At 45.4% G+C, this 25,287-nt stretch overlaps 1 protein-coding gene across 1 annotated transcript; it reads right to left on the bottom strand.

Annotated features, from left to right (window-relative positions):
* Positions 1 to 456: 456 nt before the first annotated feature.
* On the bottom strand, positions 457 to 22,192 carry LOC143995818 (lymphocyte antigen 6E-like). Its single transcript, XM_077490531.1, has 3 exons — positions 22,059 to 22,192; positions 15,019 to 15,138; positions 457 to 955 (listed from the first exon to the last, which is right to left on the bottom strand). The coding sequence occupies exons 1-3, from the start codon at positions 22,108 to 22,110 to the stop codon at positions 744 to 746; spliced, it is 384 nt and encodes a 127-aa protein (XP_077346657.1). The 5' UTR covers positions 22,111 to 22,192; the 3' UTR covers positions 457 to 743.
* Between the last annotated feature and the right edge of the window lie 3,095 nt (positions 22,193 to 25,287).

Genomic DNA, 25,287 nt, shown 5'->3' with positions numbered 1-25,287 from the left:
CGGTACACAGACACAGACCTCCGCCGTCGCTGCGCCTCTGACACTATGTGCGAACGGAGTGGCCGTTGCCTGCTGATGCTGAGACTTGGTTGCTTGCTGCAGATAGGAGAGTGTGGGAACACCAGTGGCCGGGTGCCCTAGGCAGCTGCCTAGTTTGCCTAGTGGTAGCACCGGCCCTGGCTGTTATAGCTGCTAAGGATGGGCCAACTCAATATTGAACCCTACGGACTAAGACTGGGATGCCATTAAAGTTCATGTGTGAGTAAAGGCAGGTGTCCCAATACTTTTGACAATATAGTGTATGTCATCTACAAGGTCTATTGCATTGTTTTTTATATGCTAATCCATCATCTTTTGCAAAAGATTTCAAGGAATTTTATTTTGACAACATTGAGTTGTTGTGTCCAACCCTGACATCTACACCTTTGTGTTCTTTTTGCTTTCAATTAAAATCAATTTATTGTGAAAAGAAATATAATGCTTTTATTTGGATGTCAAAAAATAAATAAAAAATCAGATGATACATAAAAGTACAATGGAAGAAGAAATGACATTATTGGTATTTGTGAATAAGGCACCATGTAAGGCCACACAGGAGCCATATGGAGATGTCTGCTCTCCACTGCAAGAAACAGGCAAGAAACAGGCAAGAAACGGGCAAGAAACGGGCATACAAATCCAGGCTTCTCATTACAACAAATGTATTGATGCCGGCTGGTCAATCTGCTCTCTCATATCATATATCACAGAAAGGAGCCGCTGATGAGCATCACAAGGGTTCCCACCACCAGGACAATGACGGAATAGCTGGACTTGATGCTGATGGCCCCGCTGATGTTGCACAGGTCGGTGTTGCAGCAGGTTGTGGAGGCCGACGCCACCCCCAAGGCACTTCCACTGGTTGCCGTGCAGCTTACTACGCAGGATTTGGTTATTGAGGTTGCAGAAACTCCAACTAGAGAGAGAACACATGGAACAGTCGTAAACTCTCAATATAATATCCTTCCTGAATGAAGCCTGGAACTAAGTTTGTACACCGATGAGCCGTAAAATGATGACCACCCACCTAATGTTAAAGCGGTTGTAAAGTCAAATGGAAGGACATTACAGCAGACAGGATGTTCCTATTAGACAGCGTCCTGTGTACCGGCTAATTCCTGTTCCTGTTCTTGCTAATAGAAATTGTGCACGTGCTCATCTGTTACTAGCGCACGCTCATCTGTTGCTCGCATTGGCGCCAAGCGGGCGGTTTAAACTGAGCCTTGTGCTATGCTTCAGTGCTGTCTTGTCTACAGAGTTCCTGTGCTTACCTGCAATCTGTAAACCTGCATCTGACTAATGTATAGACCCGGCTTGCTTGACTGCTCCTGACTTCTTCCTGCATTGACCCCGGCTTGCCTCTGACCATACTTCTGCCTCTTCCCTTTGCTGCTTCCTCCACTGATCTGTTACAGACTCGGCCTGCACCCTGACATTATGCATCTGCACCCAATCCGTCTGCCTGTGTATGATCCGGTTAGTCTGGCTCTGCATCCGTGTCCCCTTTGCCGCTGGACTGCCTGCTGCAAGCCTCTGCAGATATTCCACTGGTGTTTATCCGGCACTCCTGCTCCGCTGCTGTCTGCTAACGGTCTCAGCCGCCTCCTGTCTCCTGCTCACTGGTGCATATCCAGTAGAACTGTGCAATTTGTTTCGTTCCAAATTCGTTTTTTTTTTTTAAGCGGAGCTCCACCCTAAAGTGGACCTTCTGCTCATTGGAACCCTCCCCCCCCCCCCCCCCCGGCGCCACAATTGCCACCTTTCAGGGGGGACGGGGGGTGCAGGTACCTATACAGTACAGGTATCTGCACCCACTTCCGGCGTAGATTCTGCAGAAGGTACGCCCCTTTCCGCAGAATCTACGCCCCTTTCCGAAGGTCCCCCCGCTGCCTGCTGGGAAACACACGGATTCCAGAGACAGCGGGGACCATCCTTATTGCGCCGCGCGACTTATGCATGTGCAGTAGGGAACCGGGAAATGAAGCCGAAAGGCTCCACTTCCTGATTCCCATACCCAAGATGGCGGCGGCAGCACCCGAGAGACGATCGAGAGATCAGCTTCGGGTGCCGACATCGCGGGCGCGCTGGGCGGGTAAGTGTCATTATTTTAAAATACTCCCGGTGGACTCCCGCTTTAACAAATTTCAACAAATTCGTTAATTCGGAAATATCCGAATCAACAAAAAACCCGTTTAACGAATTTTTATGAATATTCATAAATTTGAAAATTCGAAATTCAAAAATTCATACATTCAGAAATTTAAAAATCGAATCGAATTTCCACATTTCGAATTTACAAATTTTAGAATTTACGAAATTTTAGAATTTACACACACAGATCCACGGTCCTGCTCTGTCACAAGCGATCGCAGGTGCCCGGCGGACATCGCGGCCACTAGGCCGGCGCATCGGCTCCTCGGAGACATGGCCCGCGCGCGCACCCCCTATACTGCCGGGAAGCTGAGGACGTCATATGACGCCGGCCCAGGATGGGAGATCCCATCTGCGGATGTAATATGACTATAGTTGGGTAGTGAAGTGATTGAAAAAAAGGGACTTTAAGGGGTTGTAAAGGTTTAAATGTTATTTTTTTTAAATAAAACTAACAAAAATGATATATTTACCTGCTCTGTGTAAGGGTTTTGCACAGAGCAGCCCCCAGGTCCTCCTCTTCTGGGGTTCCCCGCCGGCACTCCTGGCTCTTCCTCTTCATCGGGTGCCCCCACGGAGAGCCATTTTCCATGGGGGCACCCATGCGGGCGCCATTGACACAGACAGCAGCCCTCCCCCCCCCCCCTAGTCCCGTGCCAATGGCTCCCACTGCTATCAATCTATCCAATGAGGACAGAGACAGTGGCTGGAGCTGCTGGGCTCATCCTCGATGCTAGAACAATCGGCTCAGATAATAAAAAAAAGGGGGGGTATGGGGGGGGGGTGCTCAGTGCTAAACCTTTCATCCGATTTCTAAATTGCTGCATTTGTAAATTTTAAAGGATAATAGTCCGCTGTCTGAAGGCTCTGATCACTGCACCCCTCTCTGTACTGGGAGAAGGATTATTGGGGAGATGTGTGACACTCACCTCTAAAACCTGAACCCATTCCTCTATATACACCCGCTATCATTCCTCTATATACACCCGCTATCATTCCTCTATATACACCCGCTATCATTCCTCTATATACACCCGCTATCATTCCTCTATATGCACCCGCTATCATTCCTCTATATACACCCGCTATCATTCCTCTATATGCACCCGCTATCATTCCTCTATATACACCCGCTATCATTCCTCTATATACACCCGCTATCATTCCTCTATATACACCCACTATCATTCCTCTGTATGCACCCGCTATCATTCCTCTATATACACCCGCTATCATTCCTCTATATACACCCGCTATCATTCCTCTATATGCACCCGCTATCATTCCTCTATATACACCCGCTATCATTCCTCTATATACACCCGCTATCATTCTTCTATATACACCCGCTATCATTCCTCTGTATACGCCCGCTATCATTTCTCTGTATACACCCACTATCATTCCTCTGTATGTGCCCACTGTCATTCCTCTGTATACATCCGCTATCATTCCTCTGTATACGTCCGCTATCATTCCTCTGTATACGTCCGCTATCATTCCTCTGTATACACCCGCTATCATTCCTCTGTATACACCCTCTATCATTCCTCTGTATACACCGCTATCATTCCTCTGTATACACCCGCTATCATTCCTCTATATACACCCGCTATCATTCCTCTGTATACACCCTCTATCATTCCTCTGTATACACCCGCTATCATTCCTCTGTATACACCCGCTATCATTCCTCTGTATACACCCGCTATCATTCCTCTATATACACCCGCTATCATTCCTCTATATACACCCTCTATCATTCCTCTGTATACACCCGCTATCATTCCTCTGTATACACCCTCTATCATTCCTATGTATACACCCGCTATCATTCCTCTATATACACCCGCTATCATTCCTCTGTATACACCCTCTATCATTCCTCTGTATACACCCGCTATCATTCCTCTGTATACACCCGCTATCATTCCTCTATATACACCGCTATCATTCCTCTATATACACCCGCTATCATTCCTCTATATACACCCGCTATCATTCCTCTGTATACACCCGCTATCATTCCTCTGTATACACCCGCTATCATTCCTCTATATACACCGCTATCATTCCTCTATATACACCCGCTATCATTCCTCTGTATACACCCGCTATCATTCCTCTATATACACCCGCTATCATTCCTCTGTATACACCCACTATCATTCCTCTGTATACATCCGCTATCATTCCTCTGTATACACCCGCTATCATTCCTCTGTATACACCCGCTATCATTCCTCTGTATACATCCACTATCATTCCTCTGTATACACCCGCTATCATTACTCTGTATACACCCGCTAACATTCCTCTGTATACACCCGCTATCATTCCTCTGTATACACCCGCTATCATTCCTCTGTATACACCCGCTATCATTCCTCTATATACACCTGCTATCATTCCTCTGTATACACCCGCTATCATTCCTCTGTATACATCCGCTATCATTCCTCTGTATACACCCGCTATCATTCCTCTGTATACACCCGCTATCATTCCTCTATATACACCCGCTATCATTCCTCTATATACACCCGCTATCATTCCTCTGTATACACCCGCTATCATTCCTCTATATACACCCGCTATCATTCCTCTGTATACACCCACTATCATTCCTCTGTATACATCCGCTATCATTCCTCTGTATACACCTGCTATCATTCCTCTATATACACCCGCTATCATTCCTCTGTATACACCCACTATCATTCCTCTGTATACATCCGCTATCATTCCTCTGTATACACCCGCTATCATTCCTCTGTATACACCCGCTATCATTCCTCTGTATACACCCGCTATCATTCCTCTGTATACATCCGCTATCATTCCTCTGTATACACCCGCTACCATTCCTCTGTATACACCCGCTATCATTCCTCTATATACACCCGCTATCATTCCTCTATATACACCCGCTATCATTCTTCTATATACACCCGCTATCATTCCTCTGTATACGCCCGCTATCATTTCTCTGTATACACCCGCTATCATTCCTCTGTATGTGCCCACTGTCATTCCTCTGTATACATCCGCTATCATTCCTCTGTATACGTCCGCTATCATTCCTCTGTATACGTCCGCTATCATTCCTCTGTATACACCCGCTATCATTCCTCTGTATACACCCTCTATCATTCCTCTGTATACACCCGCTATCATTCCTCTGTATACACCCGCTATCATTCCTCTGTATACACCCGCTATCATTCCTCTGTATACACCCTCTATCATTCCTCTGTATACACCCGCTATCATTCCTCTGTATACACCCGCTATCATTCCTCTATATACACCGCTATCATTCCTCTATATACACCCGCTATCATTCCTCTATATACACCCGCTATCATTCCTCTGTATACACCCGCTATCATTCCTCTGTATACACCCGCTATCATTCCTCTATATACACCGCTATCATTCCTCTATATACACCCGCTATCATTCCTCTGTATACACCCGCTATCATTCCTCTATATACACCCGCTATCATTCCTCTGTATACACCCACTATCATTCCTCTGTATACATCCGCTATCATTCCTCTGTATACGCCCGCTATCATTTCTCTGTATACACCCGCTACCATTCCTCTGTATACACCCGCTATCATTCCTCTGTATACACCCGCTATCATTCCTCTGTATACATCCACTATCATTCCTCTGTATACACCCGCTATCATTCCTCTGTATACACCCGCTACCATTCCTCTGTATACACCCGCTATCATTCCTCTGTATACACCCGCTATCATTCCTCTGTATACACCCGCTATCATTCCTCTATATACACCTGCTATCATTCCTCTGTATACACCCGCTATCATTCCTCTGTATACATCCGCTATCATTCCTCTGTATACACCCGCTATCATTCCTCTGTATACACCCGCTATCATTCCTCTATATACACCCGCTATCATTCCTCTATATACACCCGCTATCATTCCTCTGTATACACCCGCTATCATTCCTCTATATACACCCGCTATCATTCCTCTGTATACACCCACTATCATTCCTCTGTATACATCCGCTATCATTCCTCTGTATACACCTGCTATCATTCCTCTATATACACCCGCTATCATTCCTCTGTATACACCCACTATCATTCCTCTGTATACACCCGCTATCATTCCTCTGTATACACCCGCTACCATTCCTCTGTATACACCCGCTATCATTCCTCTGTATACACCCGCTATCATTCCTCTGTATACACCCGCTATCATTCCTCTATATAAACCTGCTATCATTCCTCTGTATACACCCGCTATCATTCCTCTGTATACATCCGTTATCATTCCTCTGTATCAACCCGCTATCATTCCTCTGTATACACCCGCTATCATTCCTCTATATACCCCCGCTATCATTCCTCTGTATATGCCCGTTATCATTCCTTTGTATACACCCACTATCATTCCTCCGTATACACCCGCTATCAATCCTCTGTATACACCCGCTATCATTCCTCCGTATACACCCGCTATCATTCCTTTGTATACGCCCGTTATCATTCCTCTGTATACGCCCGCTATCATTTCTCTGTATACACCCGCTATCATTCCTCTGTATACGCCCGCTATCATTTCTCTGTATACACCCGCTATCATTCCTTTGTATACGCCCGCTATCATTCCTCTGTATACGCCCGCTATCATTTCTCTGTATACACCCGCTATCATTCCTCTGTATACGCCCGCTATCATTTCTCTGTATACACCCGCTATCAATCCTCTGTATACACCCGCTATCATTCCTCCGTATACACCCGCTATCATTCCTTTGTATACGCCCGTTATCATTCCTCTGTATACGCCCGCTATCATTTCTCTGTATACACCCGCTATCATTCCTCTGTATACGCCCGCTACCATTCCCCTGTTTACACCCGCTATCATTCCTCTGTATACACCCGCTATCATTCCTCTGTATACACCCGCTATCATTCCTCTATATACACCTGCTATCATTCCTCTGTATACACCCTCTATCATTCCTCTGTATACACCCGCTATCATTCCTCTGTATACACCCACTATCATTACTCTGTATACACCATCTATCATTCCTCTGTATCAACCCGCTATCATTCCTCTGTATACACCCGCTATCATTCCTCTGTATACGCCCGCTATCATTCCTCTGTATACGCCCGCTACCATTCCCCTGTTTACACCCGCTATCATTCCTCTGTATACACCCGCTATCATTCCTCTGTATACACCCGCTATCATTCCTCTATATACACCTGCTATCATTCCTCTGTATACACCCTCTATCATTCCTCTGTATACACCCGCTATCATTCCTCTATATACACTCGCTATCATTCCTCTATATAAACCCGCTATCATTCCTCTATATACACCCGCTATCATTCCTCTGTATACACCCGCTATCATTCCTCTGTATACATCCGCTATCATTCCTCTATATACACCCGCTATCATTCCTCTGTATACATCCGCTATCATTCCTCTGTATACACCCGCTATCATTCCTCTATATACACCCGCTATCATTCCTTTGTATACACCCACTATCATTCCTCTGTATACACCCGCTATCATTCCTCCGTATACACCCGCTATCATTCCTTTGTATACGCCCACTATCATTCCTCCGTATACACCCGCTATCATTCCACTGTATACACCCGCTATCATTCCTCTGTATACGCCCGCTATCATTCCTCTGTATACACCCGCTATCATCTCTTGTATACACACACTATCATTCCTCTGTATACACCCGCTATCATTCCTCCGTATACACCCGCTATCATTCCTTTGTATACGCCCACTATCATTCCTCCGTATACACCCGCTATCATTCCTCTGTATACACCCACTATCATTCCTCTGTATACACCCGCTATCATTCCTTCGTATACACCCGCTATCATTCCTTTGTATACGCCCGCTATCATTCCTCTGTATATGCCCGCTACCATTCCTCTGTATACACCCACTGTCATTCCTCTGTATACACCCGCTATCATTCCTCTGTATACACCCACTATCATTCCTCTGTATACACCCGCTATCATTCCTTTGTATACACCCACTATCATTCCTCTGTATACACCCGCTATCATTCCTCTGTATACACCCGCTATCATTCCTCTGTATACACCCTCTATCATTCCTCTGTATACACCCGCTACCATTCCTCTGTATACACCCACTGTCATTCCTCTGTATACACCCACTATCATTCCTTTGTATACACCCACTATCATTCCTCTGTATACACCCGCTATCATTCCTCTGTATACACCCGCTATCATTCCTCTGTATACGCCCGCTATCATTCCTCTGTATGTGCCCACTGTCATTCCTCTGTATACATCCGCTACCATTCCTCTATATACACCCGCTATCATACCTCTGTATACACCCGCTATCATTCTTCTATATACACCCGCTATCATTCCTCTGTATGTGCCCTCTATCATTCCTCTGTATCAAACCGCTATCATTCCTCCGTATACACCCGCTATCATTCCTCTGTATACACCCTCTATCATTCCTCTGTATACACCCGCTATCATTCCTCTGTATACACCCGCTATCATTCCTCTGTATACGCCCGCTATCATTTCTCTGTATACACCCGCTACCATTCCTCTGTATACACCCGCTATCATTCCTTTGTATACACCCACTATCATTCCTCTGTATACACCCGCTATCATTCCTCTGTATACACCCGCTATCATTCCTCTGTATACACCCGCTATCATTCCTTTGTATACACCCACTATCATTCCTCCGTATACACCCGCTATAATTCCTCTTTATACACCCACTATCATTCCTCTGTACACACCCGCTATCATTGCTCTGTATACACCTGCTATCATTCCTCTGTATACACCCGCTATCATTCCTCTACATACACCCGCTATCATTCCTCTATATACACCCGCTATCATTCCTCTATATACACCCGCTATCATTCCTCTGTATACACCCGCTATCATTCCTCTATATACACCCGCTATCATTCCTCTGTATACACCCTCTATCATTCCTCTGTATACATCCGCTATCATTCCTCTATATACACCCGCTATCATTCCTCTGTATACATCCGCTATCATTCCTCTGTATACACCCGCTATTATTCCTCTATATACACCCGCTATCATTCCTCTGTATACACCCTCTATCATTCCTCTGTATCAACCCGCTATCATTCCTCTGTATACACCCGCTATCATTCCTCTATATACACCCGCTTCATTCCTTTGTATACACCCACTATCATTCCTCTGTATACACCCGCTATCATTCCTCCGTATACACCCGCTATCATTCCTTTGTATACGCCCACTATCATTCCTCCGTATACACCCGCTATCATTCCTCTGTATCAACCCGCTATCATTCCTCTGTATACACCCGCTATCATTCCTCTGTATACGCCCGCTATCATTCCTCTGTATACACCCGCTATCATTCCTTTGTATACACCCACTATCATTCCTCTGTATACACCCGCTATCATTCCTCCGTATACACCCGCTATCATTCCTTTGTATACGCCCACTATCATTCCTCCGTATACACCCGCTATCATTCCTCTGTATACACCCACTATCATTCCTCTGTATACACCCGCTATCATTCCTTCGTATACACCCGCTATCATTCCTTTGTATACGCCCGCTATCATTCCTCTGTATATGCCTGCTACCATTCCTCTGTATACACCCACTGTCATTCCTCTGTATACACCCGCTATCATTCCTCTGTATACACCCACTATCATTCCTCTGTATACACCCGCTATCATTCCTTTGTATACACCCACTATCATTCCTCTGTATACACCCGCTATCATTCCTCTGTATACACCCGCTATCATTCCTCTGTATACACCCTCTATCATTCCTCTGTATACACCCGCTACCATTCCTCTGTATACACCCACTGTCATTCCTCTGTATACACCCACTATCATTCCTTTGTATACACCCACTATCATTCCTCTGTATACACCCGCTATCATTCCTCTGTATACACCCGCTATCATTCCTCTGTATACGCCCGCTATCATTCCTCTGTATGTGCCCACTGTCATTCCTCTGTATACATCCGCTATCATTCCTCTATATACACCCGCTATCATACCTCTGTATACACCCGCTATCATTCTTCTATATACACCCGCTATCATTCCTCTGTATGTGCCCTCTATCATTCCTCTGTATCAAACCGCTATCATTCCTCCGTATACACCCGCTATCATTCCTCTGTATACACCCTCTATCATTCCTCTGTATACACCCGCTATCATTCCTCTGTATACACCCGCTATCATTCCTCTGTATACGCCCGCTATCATTTCTCTGTATACACCCGCTACCATTCCTCTGTATACACCCGCTATCATTCCTTTGTATACACCCACTATCATTCCTCTGTATACACCCGCTATCATTCCTCTGTATACACCCGCTATCATTCCTCTGTATACACCCGCTATCATTCCTTTGTATACACCCACTATCATTCCTCCGTATACACCCGCTATAATTCCTCTTTATACACCCACTATCATTCCTCTGTACACACCCGCTATCATTCCTCTGTATACACCTGCTATCATTCCTCTGTATACACCCGCTATCATTCCTCTACATACACCCGCTATCATTCCTCTATATACACCCGCTATCATTCCTCTATATACACCCGCTATCATTCCTCTGTATACACCCGCTATCATTCCTCTGTATACATCCGCTTTCATTCCTCTATATACACCCGCTGTCATTCCTCTGTATACATCCGCTATCATTCCTCTGTATACACCCGCTATCATTCCTCTATATACACCCGCTATCATTCCTCTGTATACACCCTCTATCATTCCTCTGTATCAACCCGCTATCATTCCTCTGTATACACCCGCTATCATTCCTCTGTATACGCCCGCTATCATTCCTCTGTATACACCCGCTATCATTCCTTTGTATACACCCACTATCATTCCTCTGTATACACCCGCTATCATTCCTCCGTATACACCCGCTATCATTCCTTGGTATACGCCCACTATCATTCCTCCGTATACACCCGCTATCATTCCTCTGTATACACCCGCTATCATTCCTTCGTATACACCCGCTATCATTCCTTTGTATACGCCCGCTATCATTCCTCTGTATACGCCCGCTATCATTTCTCTGTATACACCCGCTACCATTCCTCTGTATACACCCGCTATCATTCCTCTGTATACATCCGCTATCATTCCTCTATATACACCCGCTATCATTCCTTTGTATACATCCGCTATCATTCCTCTGTATACACCCGCTATCATTCCTCTATATACACCCGCTATCATTCCTCTGTATACACCCTCTATCATTCCTCTGTATCAACCCGCTATCATTCCTCTGTATACACCCGCTATCATTCCTCTGTATACGCCCGCTATCATTCCTCTGTATACACCCGCTATCATTCCTTTGTATACACCCACTATCATTCCTCTGTATACACCCGCTATCATTCCTCCGTATACACCCGCTATCATTCCTTTGTATACGCCCACTATCATTCCTCCGTATACACCCGCTATCATTCCTCTGTATACACCCACTATCATTCCTCTGTATACACCTGCTATCATTCCTTCGTATACACCCGCTATCATTCCTTTGTATACGCCCGCTATCATTCCTCTGTATACGCCCGCTATCATTTCTCTGTATACACCCGCTACCATTCCTCTGTATACACCCGCTATCATACCTCTGTATACGCCCGCTATCATTCCTCTGTATACGCCCGCTATCATTCCTCTGTATACGCCCGCTATCATTCCTCTGTATACGCCCGCAATCATTCCTCTGTATACATCTGCTATCATTCCTCTGTAAACACCGCTATTATTCCTCTGTATACGCCCGCTATCATTCCTCTGTATGCGCCTGCTATCATTCCTCTGTATACATCCGCTATCATTCCTCTGTATACATCCGCTATCATTCCTCTGTATACGCCCGCTATCATTCCTCTGTATACGCCCGCTATCATTCCTCTGTATACGCCCGCTTTCATTCCTCTGTATACGCCCGCTATCATTTCTCTGTATACACCCGCTATCATACCTCTGTATACACCCGCTATCATTCCTCTGTATACACCCGCTATCATTCCTCTGTATACACCCGCTATCATTCCTCTGTATACACCCGCTATCATTCCTCTGTATACATCCGCTATCATTCCTCTGCATACACCCGCTATCATTCCTCTGTATACACCCGCTATCATTCCTCTGTATACACCCGCTATCATTCCTCTGTATACACCTGCTATCATTCCTCAATATACACCGCTATCATTCCTCTGTATACGTCGCTATCATTCCTCTGTATACGCCCGCTATCATTCCTCTGTATACACCCGCTATCATTCCTTTGTATACACCCGCTATCATTCCTCTGTATACACCCGCTATCATTCCTCTGTATTCGCCCGCTATCATTCCTCTATATACAACCGCTATCATTCCTCTGTATACACCCGCTATCATTCCTCTGTATACACCCGCTATCATTCCTCTGTATACACCTGCTATCATTCCTCTGTATACACCTGCTATCATTCCTCTGTATACGTCGCTATCATTCCTCTGTATACGCCCGCTATCATTCCTCTGTATACACCCGCTATCATTCCTTTGTATACACCCGCTATCATTCCTCTGTATACACCCGCTATCATTCCTCTGTATTCGCCCGCTATCATTCCTCTATATACAACCGCTATCATTCCTCTGTATACGCCCGCTATCATTCCTTTGTATACGCCCGCTATCATTCCTCTGTATACGCCTGCTATCATTTCTCTGTATACACCCGCTATTATTTCTCTGTATACACCCGCTATTATTTCTCTGTATACACCCGCTATTATTTCTCTGTATACACCCGCTATCATTCCTTTGTATACGCCCGCTATAATTCCTCTGTATACACCGGCTATCATTCCTCTGTATACGCCCGCTATCATTCCTCTGTATACGCCCGCTATCATTTCTCTGTATACACCCGCTATCATACCTCTGTATACACCCGCTATCATTCCTCTGTATACACCCACTATCATTCCTCTGTATACATCCGCTATCATTGCTCTGTATACACCCGCTATCATTCCTCTGTATACACCCGCTATCATTGCTCTGTATACACCCGCTATCATTCCTCTGTATACACCCGCTATCATTCCTCTGTATTCACCCGCTATCATTCCTCTGTATACACCCGCTATCATTCCTCTGTATACACCCGCTATCATTCCACTGTATACACGCGCTATCGTTCCTCTATATACACCCGCTATCATTCCTCTGTATACACCCGCTATCGTTCCTCTATATACACCCGCTATCATTCCTCTGTATACACCCGCTATCATTCCTCTGTATACACCCGCTATCATTCCTCCGTATACACCCGCTATCATTCCTCCGTATACACCCGCTATCATTCCTCCGTATACACCCGCTATCATTCCTCCGTATACACCCGCTATCATTCCTCTATATACACCCGCTATCATTCCTCCGTATACACCCGCTATCATTCCTCCGTATACACCCGCTATCATTTCTCTGTATACACCCGCTATCATTCCTCTGTATACACCCGCTATCATTCCTCTGTATACACCCTCTATCATTCCTCTGTATACACCCGCTATCATTCCTCTGTATACACCCGCTATCATTGCTCTGTATACACCCGCTATCATTCCTCTGTATACACCCGCTATCATTCCTCTGTATTCACCCGCTATCATTCCTCTGTATACACCCGCTATCATTCCTCTGTATACACCCGCTATCATTCCACTGTATACACGCGCTATCGTTCCTCTATATACACCCGCTATCATTCCTCTGTATACACCCGCTATCGTTCCTCTATATACACCCGCTATCATTCCTCTGTATACACCCGCTATCATTCCTCTGTATACACCCGCTATCATTCCTCCGTATACACCCGCTATCATTCCTCCGTATACACCCGCTATCATTCCTCCGTATACACCCGCTATCATTCCTCCGTATACACCCGCTATCATTCCTCTATATACACCCGCTATCATTCCTCTGTATACACCCGCTATCATTCCTCTGTATACACCCGCTATCATTTCTCTGTATACACCCGCTATCATTCCTCTGTATACACCCGCTATCATTCCTCTGTATACACCCTCTATCATTCCTCTGTATACACCCGCTATCATTCCTCTGTACACACCCGCTATCATTCCTCTGTATACACCCGCTATCATTCCTCTGTATACACCCGCTATCATTCCTCCGTATACACCCTCTATCATTCCTCTGTATACACCCGCTATCATTCCTCTGTATACACCCTCTATCATTCCTCTGTATACACCCGCTATCATTCCTCTGTACACACCCGCTATCATTCCTCTGTATACACCCGCTATCATTCCTCTGTATACACCCGCTATCATTCCTCCGTATACACCCGCTATCATTCCTCCGTATACACCCGCTATCATTCCTCTGTATACACCCTCTATCATTCCTCTGTATACACCCTCTATCATTCCTCTGTATACACCCACTATCATTCCTCTATATACACCCGCTATCATTCCTCTGTATACACCCGCTATCATTCCTCTGTATACACCCGCTATCATTCCTCTGTATACACCCACTGGTCATACTTTATGACTGATTTGCGCTCTTAGACTTTGTAGTGATGTGATTGAGAAAAACTTACAGGCTGAAACACTTCCTACAATCGTCTGGCAGTAGATGTCTGTGGATGAGCAGTTAGTCGCTGTCTGGCAGTTGCTGTTGCTGGTCGCAGCGGTGCAGGTGTAACATTGCAGGGACCAGGCTGAAAGAGAACAACTTAAAGCATTACTCCACCTTTTTATTACCATTTCTCTTTTTCTAATTTTGCTGAAGAAGCTGAGCTAAATTTGAATGACAGCGAAATAAGTTTTGCCAGAATAAGCGAGGAGCTGAACTGCCCTGAAATCAATGGGAGACGATGCTTTTTAAATAAAATTACACATCACACACTTGCGGGGGGAGGCGCGCAGCTCGGCGATTGTGGGCTCGATGTGTCCCTGGAGCATGGCACAACCCCCATCTCAGCAAAGAGCCGATGACGCAGCTCTTTATCCATGTGATCAGCTCTGTCCAATCACAGCTCATCACATGTAAACATGGAAGTGCCGGTAATCGTCTCTCCTCGCCTCACACTGACAGAGTGAGAGGAGAGTCGATCAGCGGCATCTCCTCACAGGGAAGACATGTACAGATAATCAGGGCACTGGTTGTCAGTGCAGCCCCAACAGTGTCGCCAATTTGTGCCCATCAGTGAGGCTATTCTGTGCCCATCAGTGATGAAGTTAGTGCTGTCTTTCAGTGCCCATCGGTTCCTGCTCATCAGTGCACATCAGTGCCGCCTATCCATGCCACCTATCATTGCCCATAAATGCCGCCCATCAGTGCCGCCCTTCAGTGCCCATCAGTGCTGCATATTACTGCCTCATCGGCAGTACCCCCTCATCAGTCCCCGTCAGTGACACCTCATCAGTAGGGATCGGTGAACGGTTTGGCCCAAGCATAAGTTTGGGCCACACTTTGGTTATTCGGACGTTTGGCGAGCACCGAACAATAACAACCTGTTAAAGTCTATGGGACAAGAACAGCAAAAATCAAAAGTTCTAATTTTAAAGGCTAATATGCAAGTAATTGTCATACAAAGTGTTTGGGGACCTGGGTCCTGCCCCAGGGGGCATGTATCAATGCCAAAACAAGTTTTAAAAACTGAATTTTTTTCGGGAGCAGTGATTTTAATGATGCTTAAAGTGAAATATTCCTTTAATTATCATACTGGGGGGGGGGGGGGGGGGATGTCTATAGTATGCCTGTGAAGTGGTGCAGTTTTCCCATGTTTAGAACAATACTATAGCGAAATGATATTTTCCCACCCTCCCCATGTTGAGGGCATGTGGCCTGGTACAGTCGAGGGGGGTTCTCTCTCAGCCCCCTCCTCTTTTCCTGCGCCCTGCCATGTTGCATTGCTAACATAAGTGTCTGGTATGCATTTTGGGGGGGACCGCTACGCCATTTTTTTTTTTAATATGGCGCAGGCTTCCCCTTAATTTCCATACCAGACCTGAAGGGCCTGGTATGGATTTTGGGGGGACCCCCACGCAATTTTTTAAACTTTTAGTTCGGGGGTCTCCCCTTAACCACTTAAGCCCCGGACCATTTTCCAGCTAAAGGACCAAGCCCCTTTTTGCGATTCGGCACTGCGTCGCTTTAACTGACAATTGCGCGGTCGTGCGACGTGGCTCTAAAACAAAATTAGCGTCCTTTTTTTCCCACAAATAGAGCTTTCTTTTGGTGGCATTTGATCACTTCTGCGGTTTTTATTTTTTGCGCTATAAACAAAAAAAGAGCAACAATTTTGAAAAAAAAATATTATTTTTTACATTTTGCTATAATAAATATCCCCCAAAAATATATATATAAAAAAAAAATTTTCCCTCAGTTTAGGCCGATACGTATTCTTCTACATATTTTTGATAAAAAAAAAATCACAATAAGAGTTTATTGATTGGTTTGCGCAAAAGTTATAGCGTCTACAAAATAGGGGATAGTTTTATGGCATTTTTATTAATAATTTTTTCTTTACTAGTAATGGCGGCGATCAGCGATTTTTATTGTGACTGCAACATTATGGCGGACACGTCGGACAATTTTGACACATTTTTGGGACCATTGCCATTAATACAGCAATCAGTGCAATTAAAAATGCACTGATTAGTGTAAAAATGTCACTGGCAGTGAAGGGGTTAACCACTAGGGGGCAGTGTAGGGGTTAAGTGTGACGTGTGTGTATTTTTTAACCGTTAGGGGGGCGTGGCTTGGCGTCTGACGTCACTGATCGTCTTTCCCTATAACAGGGAACAGATGATCAGTGACAGCCTCAGTAGGAAGCACGGGGAGAGGTTTGTTTACACTTACCTCTCCTCGTTCTTCAGTTCTGTGACCCGATCGCGGGACACCGGCGGATACGGTCACAGAGCTGGGCACTTAAAGGGCAACGTACCTGTACGTGCTTGTGCCCAGCCGTGCCATTCTGCTGACGTACATCGGCGTGAGGCGGTCCTTAAGCGGTTAATATTCGTACCAGACCCAAAGAGCCTGGAAATAGACTGGGAGGGGGACTCATCCTTTTTTTTTCAATGAGTTTCATCTATATTGCCGAGACCCGACAATTCATTACAGCCCCAATCAGTTTTAAATTACTTTTTTCCTTTAGAAATGTAAGTTTGCTGTGTTACTGTTCTAAACATGGGAAAACTGCGCCAATTTACAGGATACTATAGACACCACCCAGGCACAATATTTAAAGGGATATTTCATTTTTATTGTTTCACTTTAACCACTTCCCGACCGGCGCACGCTGATGTACGTCGGCAGAATGGCACGGGCAGGCAAATGGGCGTACCTGTACGTCCCTTTAAATTTGCCGCCCTGCCATCGTGAGTGCGCCGCCGGCAGCAGGCTCGTGTGACGGTTGGGGACCCCCGTGAGACCAGGCGCAGGTCCTGCGGACTCTATAGCCGCGGGCATACCCGTGATCGTCTCACGGGGCTGCTGAACTAGGAGATGCCGTTGTAAACAGCATCTCCCAGTTCTGCCTAGCAACAAGTGACGCTGATCTCTGCTCCATGTGATTGGAGCAGAGATCAGTGTTCACTAAAAGAAAACTCAGCCCCCAACAGTTAGTAACACACCCCTAGGAACACTTAACCCCTACACTGCCACCCACTGGTTAACCCCTTCACTGCCAGTGTCATTTACACAGGAATCACTGCATTTATATAGCAGTGATTGCTGTATAAATGACAATGGTCCCAAAAATGTGTCAAAAATGTCTGATGTGTCTGCCATAATGTCGCAGTCACAATAAAAATCGCTGATCGCCGCCATTACTAGTAAAAAAAAAAAATTATTAATAAAAATGCCATAAAACTATCCCCTATTTTGTAAACGCTATAACTTTTGCGCAAACCAATAAATAATCGTTTATTGTGATTTTTTTTTTTTTTACCAAAAATATGTAGAAGAATACGTATCGGCCTAAACTGAGGGAAAAAATGTTTTTTAAATATTTTTGGGTGATATTTATTATAACAAAAAGTAAAAAATAATTGCCTTTTTTTTCAAAATTGTCGCTCTATTTTTGTTTATAGCACAAAAAATAAGAACCGCAGAGGTGATCAAATACCACCAAAAGAAAGCTCTATTTGTGGGAAAAAAAGAACATAAATTTTGTTTGGGAGCCACGTCGCACGACCGCGCAATTGTCAGTTAAATCGACACAGTGCTGAATCTCAAAAAGTGGTCTGGTCTTAAGCCAACAAAATGGTCCGCGGCTTAAGTGGTTAAACATTATTAAAATCACTGCTCCCGAAAAAATTTCAGTTTAAAAATAAAAATAAAAATTTGCATTGATCCTTGTCCCCTGGGGCAGGACCCGGGTCCCCAAACACTTTTTTATGACAATATCATGCATATAAGCCTTTAAAATTAGCACTTTTGATTTTTCATGGTCGTGTCCCATAGACTTTAACGGTGTTTGTGCGTTCGAACAATCTTTTTGCCTGTTTGCATGTTCTGGGGCGAACCGAACTGGTGGGTGTTAGGCTCATCCTTACTCATCCGTGCGCATCAGTGAAGGAGAAAAATTACTTATTTACAACATTTTCAGAACCGAAACTAAGAAACTTTTTTTTTTTTTTCAAAATTTCTGTCCTTTTTTTTCATTTTTTTTATATTTATTTTTTAGCAAAAAACGAAAAAGAAAATTTGATCAAATACCACCAAAAGAAATCTCTATTTGCGCACAAAAAAAAAAAAAAAGATAAAATGTTCATTTGAGTAAAGTGTTGCATGGCCGCGCAATTGTCATTCAAAGTGTTCACAGAGCTGAAAGCTGAAAATTGGCCTGGGCAGGAAGGGGATAAAAGTGTCCGGTAGGCAAGTGGTTAAAGAAGGGACTTTTAAGGGGGTCTGTGTGCTTTTTAGATTTAAAAAAAAAAAAAAAAATTTTTCTTTTTGTAAATGTCTCTTTTGTTGTAGCACATCTTACAGCAAGAATGAAAAAAAAAATCCATACTAGACACTTTGGGTAATATTTACTAAAACTGGTGCACACAGAATCTGGTGCAGTTTTGCATAATAATCAATCAGCTTCTTTTTTTTTTTTAAAGAAACTGATTGGCTACCTTGCACAGCTGCATTAGATTCTGCATGCTCCAGATTCAATAAATCTCCCCCTTTGAGTCTGATACGGATTTTAAGGGAGTACTTTACGCAAAACAAAGAAAATGAATGGGGTCCCCAAGGAAATGAGACAAAGATGGCAAAATAAACCTTACTGGGTTTATAACCCTCCCTTACTCTTTCCAAAATGTTTTGCCTATAGCCTAGCTCCCAACTGTGCCTGCTTTGGAGGGATTGTCCCTGATTTGGAGCAATGTCCCTCTGTCCCTCTTTCCTCCTCAATTTGTCCCTCATTTTGATCTGATCTATATAGTTGAATATAAAATGCGCTTTTTACCTTTCAAAAAGTGTTTCCCAGCACTAAACCTTTCATCCGATATCTAAATTGCTACATTTGTAAATTTCAAAAGCCAATATAAAGGAATAGGGTGTCCTATACCTACATACTTAATAGGTGTGCCATAGTTTTGCTTGTATGCCACCTGGCTGGCCAGGAAAGAAGGGGAAAGGGTGAGCATGCACCCCCCCCCCCCAATCATCCCAGGCCACATTCCCTCAACATGGGGAAGCACCTTTTCCCCATGTTGATGACCCTGCTGGTAATTGAGGGTCTACGTGTGGGGGGCTCATCAGAATCTAGTAACCCCCTTTAATAATAAGGGCCCCCCCATTACTGCCACACCATGTGAACGTAAGGGATGCATGGTACCCCTACTCATTCACAAAAAAATTGTTACCTCGAAATGAAGAAAACTTAACCAAATTCTTTAGAAAAAAAAAAAATCCCCAAAAATGTTCCTTGCTGTAAATCCTTTGTCAATCACCATTTCTACCAGCCATTGACTTGCCAGAAAAACAATCAACGTCCCAACGCACATAGGGATACTGCTTCTAGATATGAATGTTTGTCTCCCGCCAAACAGGGGGCGGAACCATCGACAGACACGAAACAGGGGGCCAAGCCATCAGCTCACCCCTAGCCACTCACACTCCAGTCCCCGGAATTCTGTGCTCAGGAGAGGGATGCGTGGGTTGGAAATTTGGAGCTCAGGAGCCGGCAGATGTGGATGAAAGGTGTCAGTGCTTGAGCCTCCATCATTGGGTGAGTGAGCGTACCATCCAATGTCTGATTCCCCTTTCCTCCCTTCCAATGTCGGATACCCCCTTCCTCCCTTCCAATGTCTGATACCCCCTTCCTCCCTTCCAATGTCTGATCCCCCTTCTTCCTTTCCAACATCTGATCCCCCTTCTTCCCTTCCAACATCTGATCCCCCCTTCCTCCCTTCCAACGTCTGATCCCTCTTCCTCCCTTCCAACGTCTGATCCCCCCTTCCTCCCTTCCAACATCTGATCCCCCCGTCCTCCCTTCCAACGTCTGATCCCCCCGTCCTCCCTTCCAATGTCTGATCCCCCTTCCTCCCTTCCAACGTCTGATCCCCCTTCCTCCCTTCTAACATCTGATCCCCCCTTCCTCCCTTCCAACGTCTGATCCCCCTTCCTCCCTTCCAACGTCTGATCCCTCTTCCTCCCTTCCAACGTCTGATCCCCCTTCCTCCCTTCCAATGTCTGATCCCCCTTCCTCCCTTCCAACGTCTGATCCCCCTTCCTCCCTTCCAACATCTGATCCCCCCATCCTCCCTTCCAACGTCTGATCCCCCTTCCTCCCTTCCAACGTCTGATCCCCCTTCCTCCCTTCTAACGTCTGATTCCCCCTTCCTCCCTTCCAACGTCTGATCCCCCTTCCTCCCTTCCAACGTCTGATCCCCCTTCCTCCATTCCAACGTCTGATCCCCCTTCCTCCCTTCCAACGTCTGATCCCCCTTCCTCCCTTCCAACGTCTGATCCCCCTTCCTCCCTTCCAACGTCTGATCCCCCTTCCTCCCTTCCAACGTCTGATCCCCTGTCCTCCCTTCCAACGTCTGATCCCCCTTCCTCTGTTCTCTCTCTTGCCTCTGAGTGAGTTAAGATAAGGGGGACTCTGGTGTAAGGGGGGCTTTGGGAACCCTGATTTAAGGTGAAATGCTGGGAACTCTAAAGTAAGTGGGAGCTTTGGTGAGCAGAAACCCCCTTGCATCAGAGTTCTTCTTTAGACCAGGGTCCACAGCGTTCCCCCTTAAAATAAATTGGCATGCGGCGCTAAAGTGTTCGGGTTTGACTTGAAGAAAAGGTGGCAACCCCAACTATATCATCTGTACCAAGGACTCCCTGGAGGCTGGGGTCACCTTCCTGAAAGCTCCAGGGGAGGTGTATAGCTCGAGGTGTGCAGTACGGGGCGTCGGTGGAGAGGTCAGCTGGGGCCTCAGCTGCTTCTTCTTCAACTGCAATCACCGGGGGGGCAGAATGTGTGGCAGTGGCTGCCAGCACCATAGATGGGGTAACTGCGGGGGGTCCACCGATCACCAACCGACCCACAGGGGGGTTTGCATTATTTGCCACCCAAAAATACGCCAGCCACCACTGATCTCCACCTAAATTGCTGGTTACAAGAATTCAATGGCTCCTTACCTGTCCCTATGCAGAGAGCGGCCAGGAGGAGGATACTTGCATATGTTGCCATTGTGAGCTGTAGGAGACTTGTGACAACCCCAAGGCTTTGTGCTCTAATATATACATCTTCATGTGTTTGCTACAACTGTCACCATGAAAACTACACTGTGTATTCCATCCTGGCCTCTCTAACACAAACACTGCTTTTTGTATAGATGACAAATAATTGGCAATTCATCTACCATGTGTACGTATAGTCACTCCCAATGATAGCAAACTGCAGTCAATGTAGCGTGACAATTTTTTGTTTCTTTGTAACATTTGTACAAAGGAGTTAAACTGTTTTCGTTGCTCTGAAGATTGTAGCGATTGGGTTTCCTAAGTATACTAGAAATGTGTTGCACTGTTGTATCTATATGAATCGTATAAAACAACATATATGTCCACTTTGTTACAAAAGTTATATAGTTAGTCTTGTTGAAAAAATACACAAGTCTGTCTAGTTCAACCAATAAAAGGAAAAAAAAAAATCAAACAATCTAATGCCCTGTACACACGGTCAGAAATTCAGACGGAAAAGGTCCGATTGGATTATGTTGTCGGAAAATCCGATCGTGCGTGGGCTCTATCGGACTTTCCGACGGAAAAAGTTTGAGAGCTGGGTCTAAAATTTTCCAACAACAAAATCCGATCTGTGTGTAGAGAATTACGACGGACAAAGTGCCACGCATGCTCACAATAAATTACGAGACAAAAGCTATTGGCTACTGCCCTCTTTGTAGTCCCGTCGTACGTAACGAACGTCACCTCATTCCAAACGATCAGATTTTCCGACAACTTTGTCCGAACGTGTGTATGCAACACAAGATTCGGCCAAAATCCATCGGAAAAAAATCTGATGGATTTTGTGGTTGGAATGTCCGACCGTGTGTACAGGGCATTACAGTATATACACAATCCTATACCCACTGTATAGAGGAAGGCGAAAAACCCCAGCAGAACATGATCCAATTCTCTCCAGCAAAGAAAACAATACAAAAAAATTGCGTGAGGCCCCCCCAGGACGATACCAGACCATTCGGTCTGATATGGATCTTAAGGGGAACCCCCACACCAAAAAAATTGCGTTGGGTCCCCCCAAGATCCATACCAGACCCTTATCTGAGCACGCAGCCCGGTAGGTCAGGAAAGGGGGGGGCGAGTGAGCACCCCCCTCTCCTGGCCCATACCAAGCCACATGCCCTCAACATGGGGGGTTGGTGCTTTGGGGCAGGGAGCGCCCCCCACCTCAAAGCACCTTGCCCTCATGTTGATGAGGACAAGGGCCTCTTCCAGACAACCCTTGCCTGGTGGTTGTCTGCGGGGGCTCCTGGGGGAGGGGGGCTTATCGGAATCTGGGAGCCCCTTTAAAGATTCCGGCACCCCACCCTATGTAAATGAGTAAGTCGTGTTCTTCCCTCCAATCTTCTTCTGATGCTGACTCGACGCTGTCTTCTGCTGTAATGCCATGTCCACGGTGCGCCCACGACTTATATAGGCCTATGATGACTATATAGTCATCATAGGCCTATATAATTGCCTATATAGACTTATGATGTCACAGTCCCGAGGCATGATGGGAATGTGACGTCATAAGGGGTGGGGTCACCAGATTACATCACCCGGTGACCCCCGCCCCATGCGTATATAAGTCGCTGCGCACTGCAGACGCAGCATTACAGAGGGAGACAGCGTTGAGTCAACATCAGAGGAAGACTGGAGGGAAGAATACAATGGAGGAGACCGGGCAACCATTAGTAAAAGAGCGAGCAGAAGATAGAGGAGGAGCCCGGCAGGAAGACAGTGGAAGAAGAGACCGGAGACACTTAACCTCCCTGGCGGTATGATTCAGTCGGGTCCGGTTTTAGGTGCTGAAAGCGGTACAATTATTTTGCACGGAAATCTGGCTTTTATTTTGTAGTCCTGTAATTCTTAGGAATAACGCTCTTAAATCTGTTCAAATCAGAGTCTAGCAGACATCCCGGGTATGATAAAGTTTATAATATAATAAAGAATAATAAAATTTATTCAATAATGTAATAAAATCCTAAAACACTGAAAAATTGACACTTTTTGGTTGCTATGGACAATCTCCAAATTCCAGGCAGTAAAAAACAGTATTTATAATATAAAAGTGCATGCAGGGCATTGCACAAACCACTAGGGACAAAGGGGGTGTGTATTTTTTAATACAGCACTGTAATCTGTAAGATTACAGTGCTGTGTGTGTTTAGTGTGTTTTAACTTTTTTGAATTTGCCGCCGTTCTCCGCTCCCGTGCGCCGTAACGTCGCAGGGAACGGAGCTCGGCGGCACTCGGCACGGTGAATCGAGCGCAGGACGGCTCGATCGCACAGCGCGGAGGACATCGCTGGATCCAGGGGACAAGGTGAGTAACGATCCCTGTGTCCTCCCCTGCATCGAGCGAAGTCATCCCGAGTCTGGCTCGGGGTTACCGCTCCTATCAGTATATTCCTACCCCGAGCCAGACTCGGGATTACCGCTAGGGGGGGTTAATTGACACTTTTTCCCCCCAGGTGAATAGGTAGGGGTACGATGTACCGCTTACTCATTCACATAGGGTGGGGGTTCCCCTTAAGATCCATACCAGACCGAAGGGTCTATCTTGGGGGGAACCTCACGCAATTTTTTTTTTTTTTATTTCGTGGGGTTCCCCCTTCAAGATTCTTAAAAATTTTTTTTGCATTGATACATGTCCCCTGGGGAAGGACCCAGGTCCCCAAACACTTTTTATGACAATACCATGCATATAAGCCTTTAAAATTAGCACTTTTGCTTATTCATGTTCGTACCCCATAGACTTTAACAGTGTTCGAACTAATTTTTTGCCTGTTCACATGTTCTGGATGCAAACCGAACAGGGGGGGGGGGGGGGGGGGTGTTCGGCTCATCCCTAATACCTGCTATCACCTTTAACCTGGAACCTGCACACGCTTAGGTGGAGGTAGTACTGGCCAAAGAGGCAACAACTCCATTGTGGAGAAATAATAGCTGAGCGGCTTTTTTTCATTACGAAATAGCTTTCAAATGATTGATAAGTCATATTTGCAGAGTATTAGCTGTACACTTCTGTGGTCAGAATGGCCTTCTAGCTCAATTGTTGGCATGCTGACTTTATCAGCATATGTAAACACATTCTATATAAAATGGAAGACTTACAAAAGACAAATATGACTTCAACATGGCTT

The sequence above is a fragment of the Lithobates pipiens genome, unplaced genomic scaffold, assembly GCF_037356315.1.
Source record: "Lithobates pipiens isolate NorthernLeopardFrog02 unplaced genomic scaffold, aLitPip1_a1.2 Scaffold_19, whole genome shotgun sequence".
Classification (NCBI taxonomy): domain Eukaryota; kingdom Metazoa; phylum Chordata; class Amphibia; order Anura; family Ranidae; genus Lithobates; species Lithobates pipiens.
This window is presented reverse-complemented; position numbering and strand designations above follow the sequence as displayed.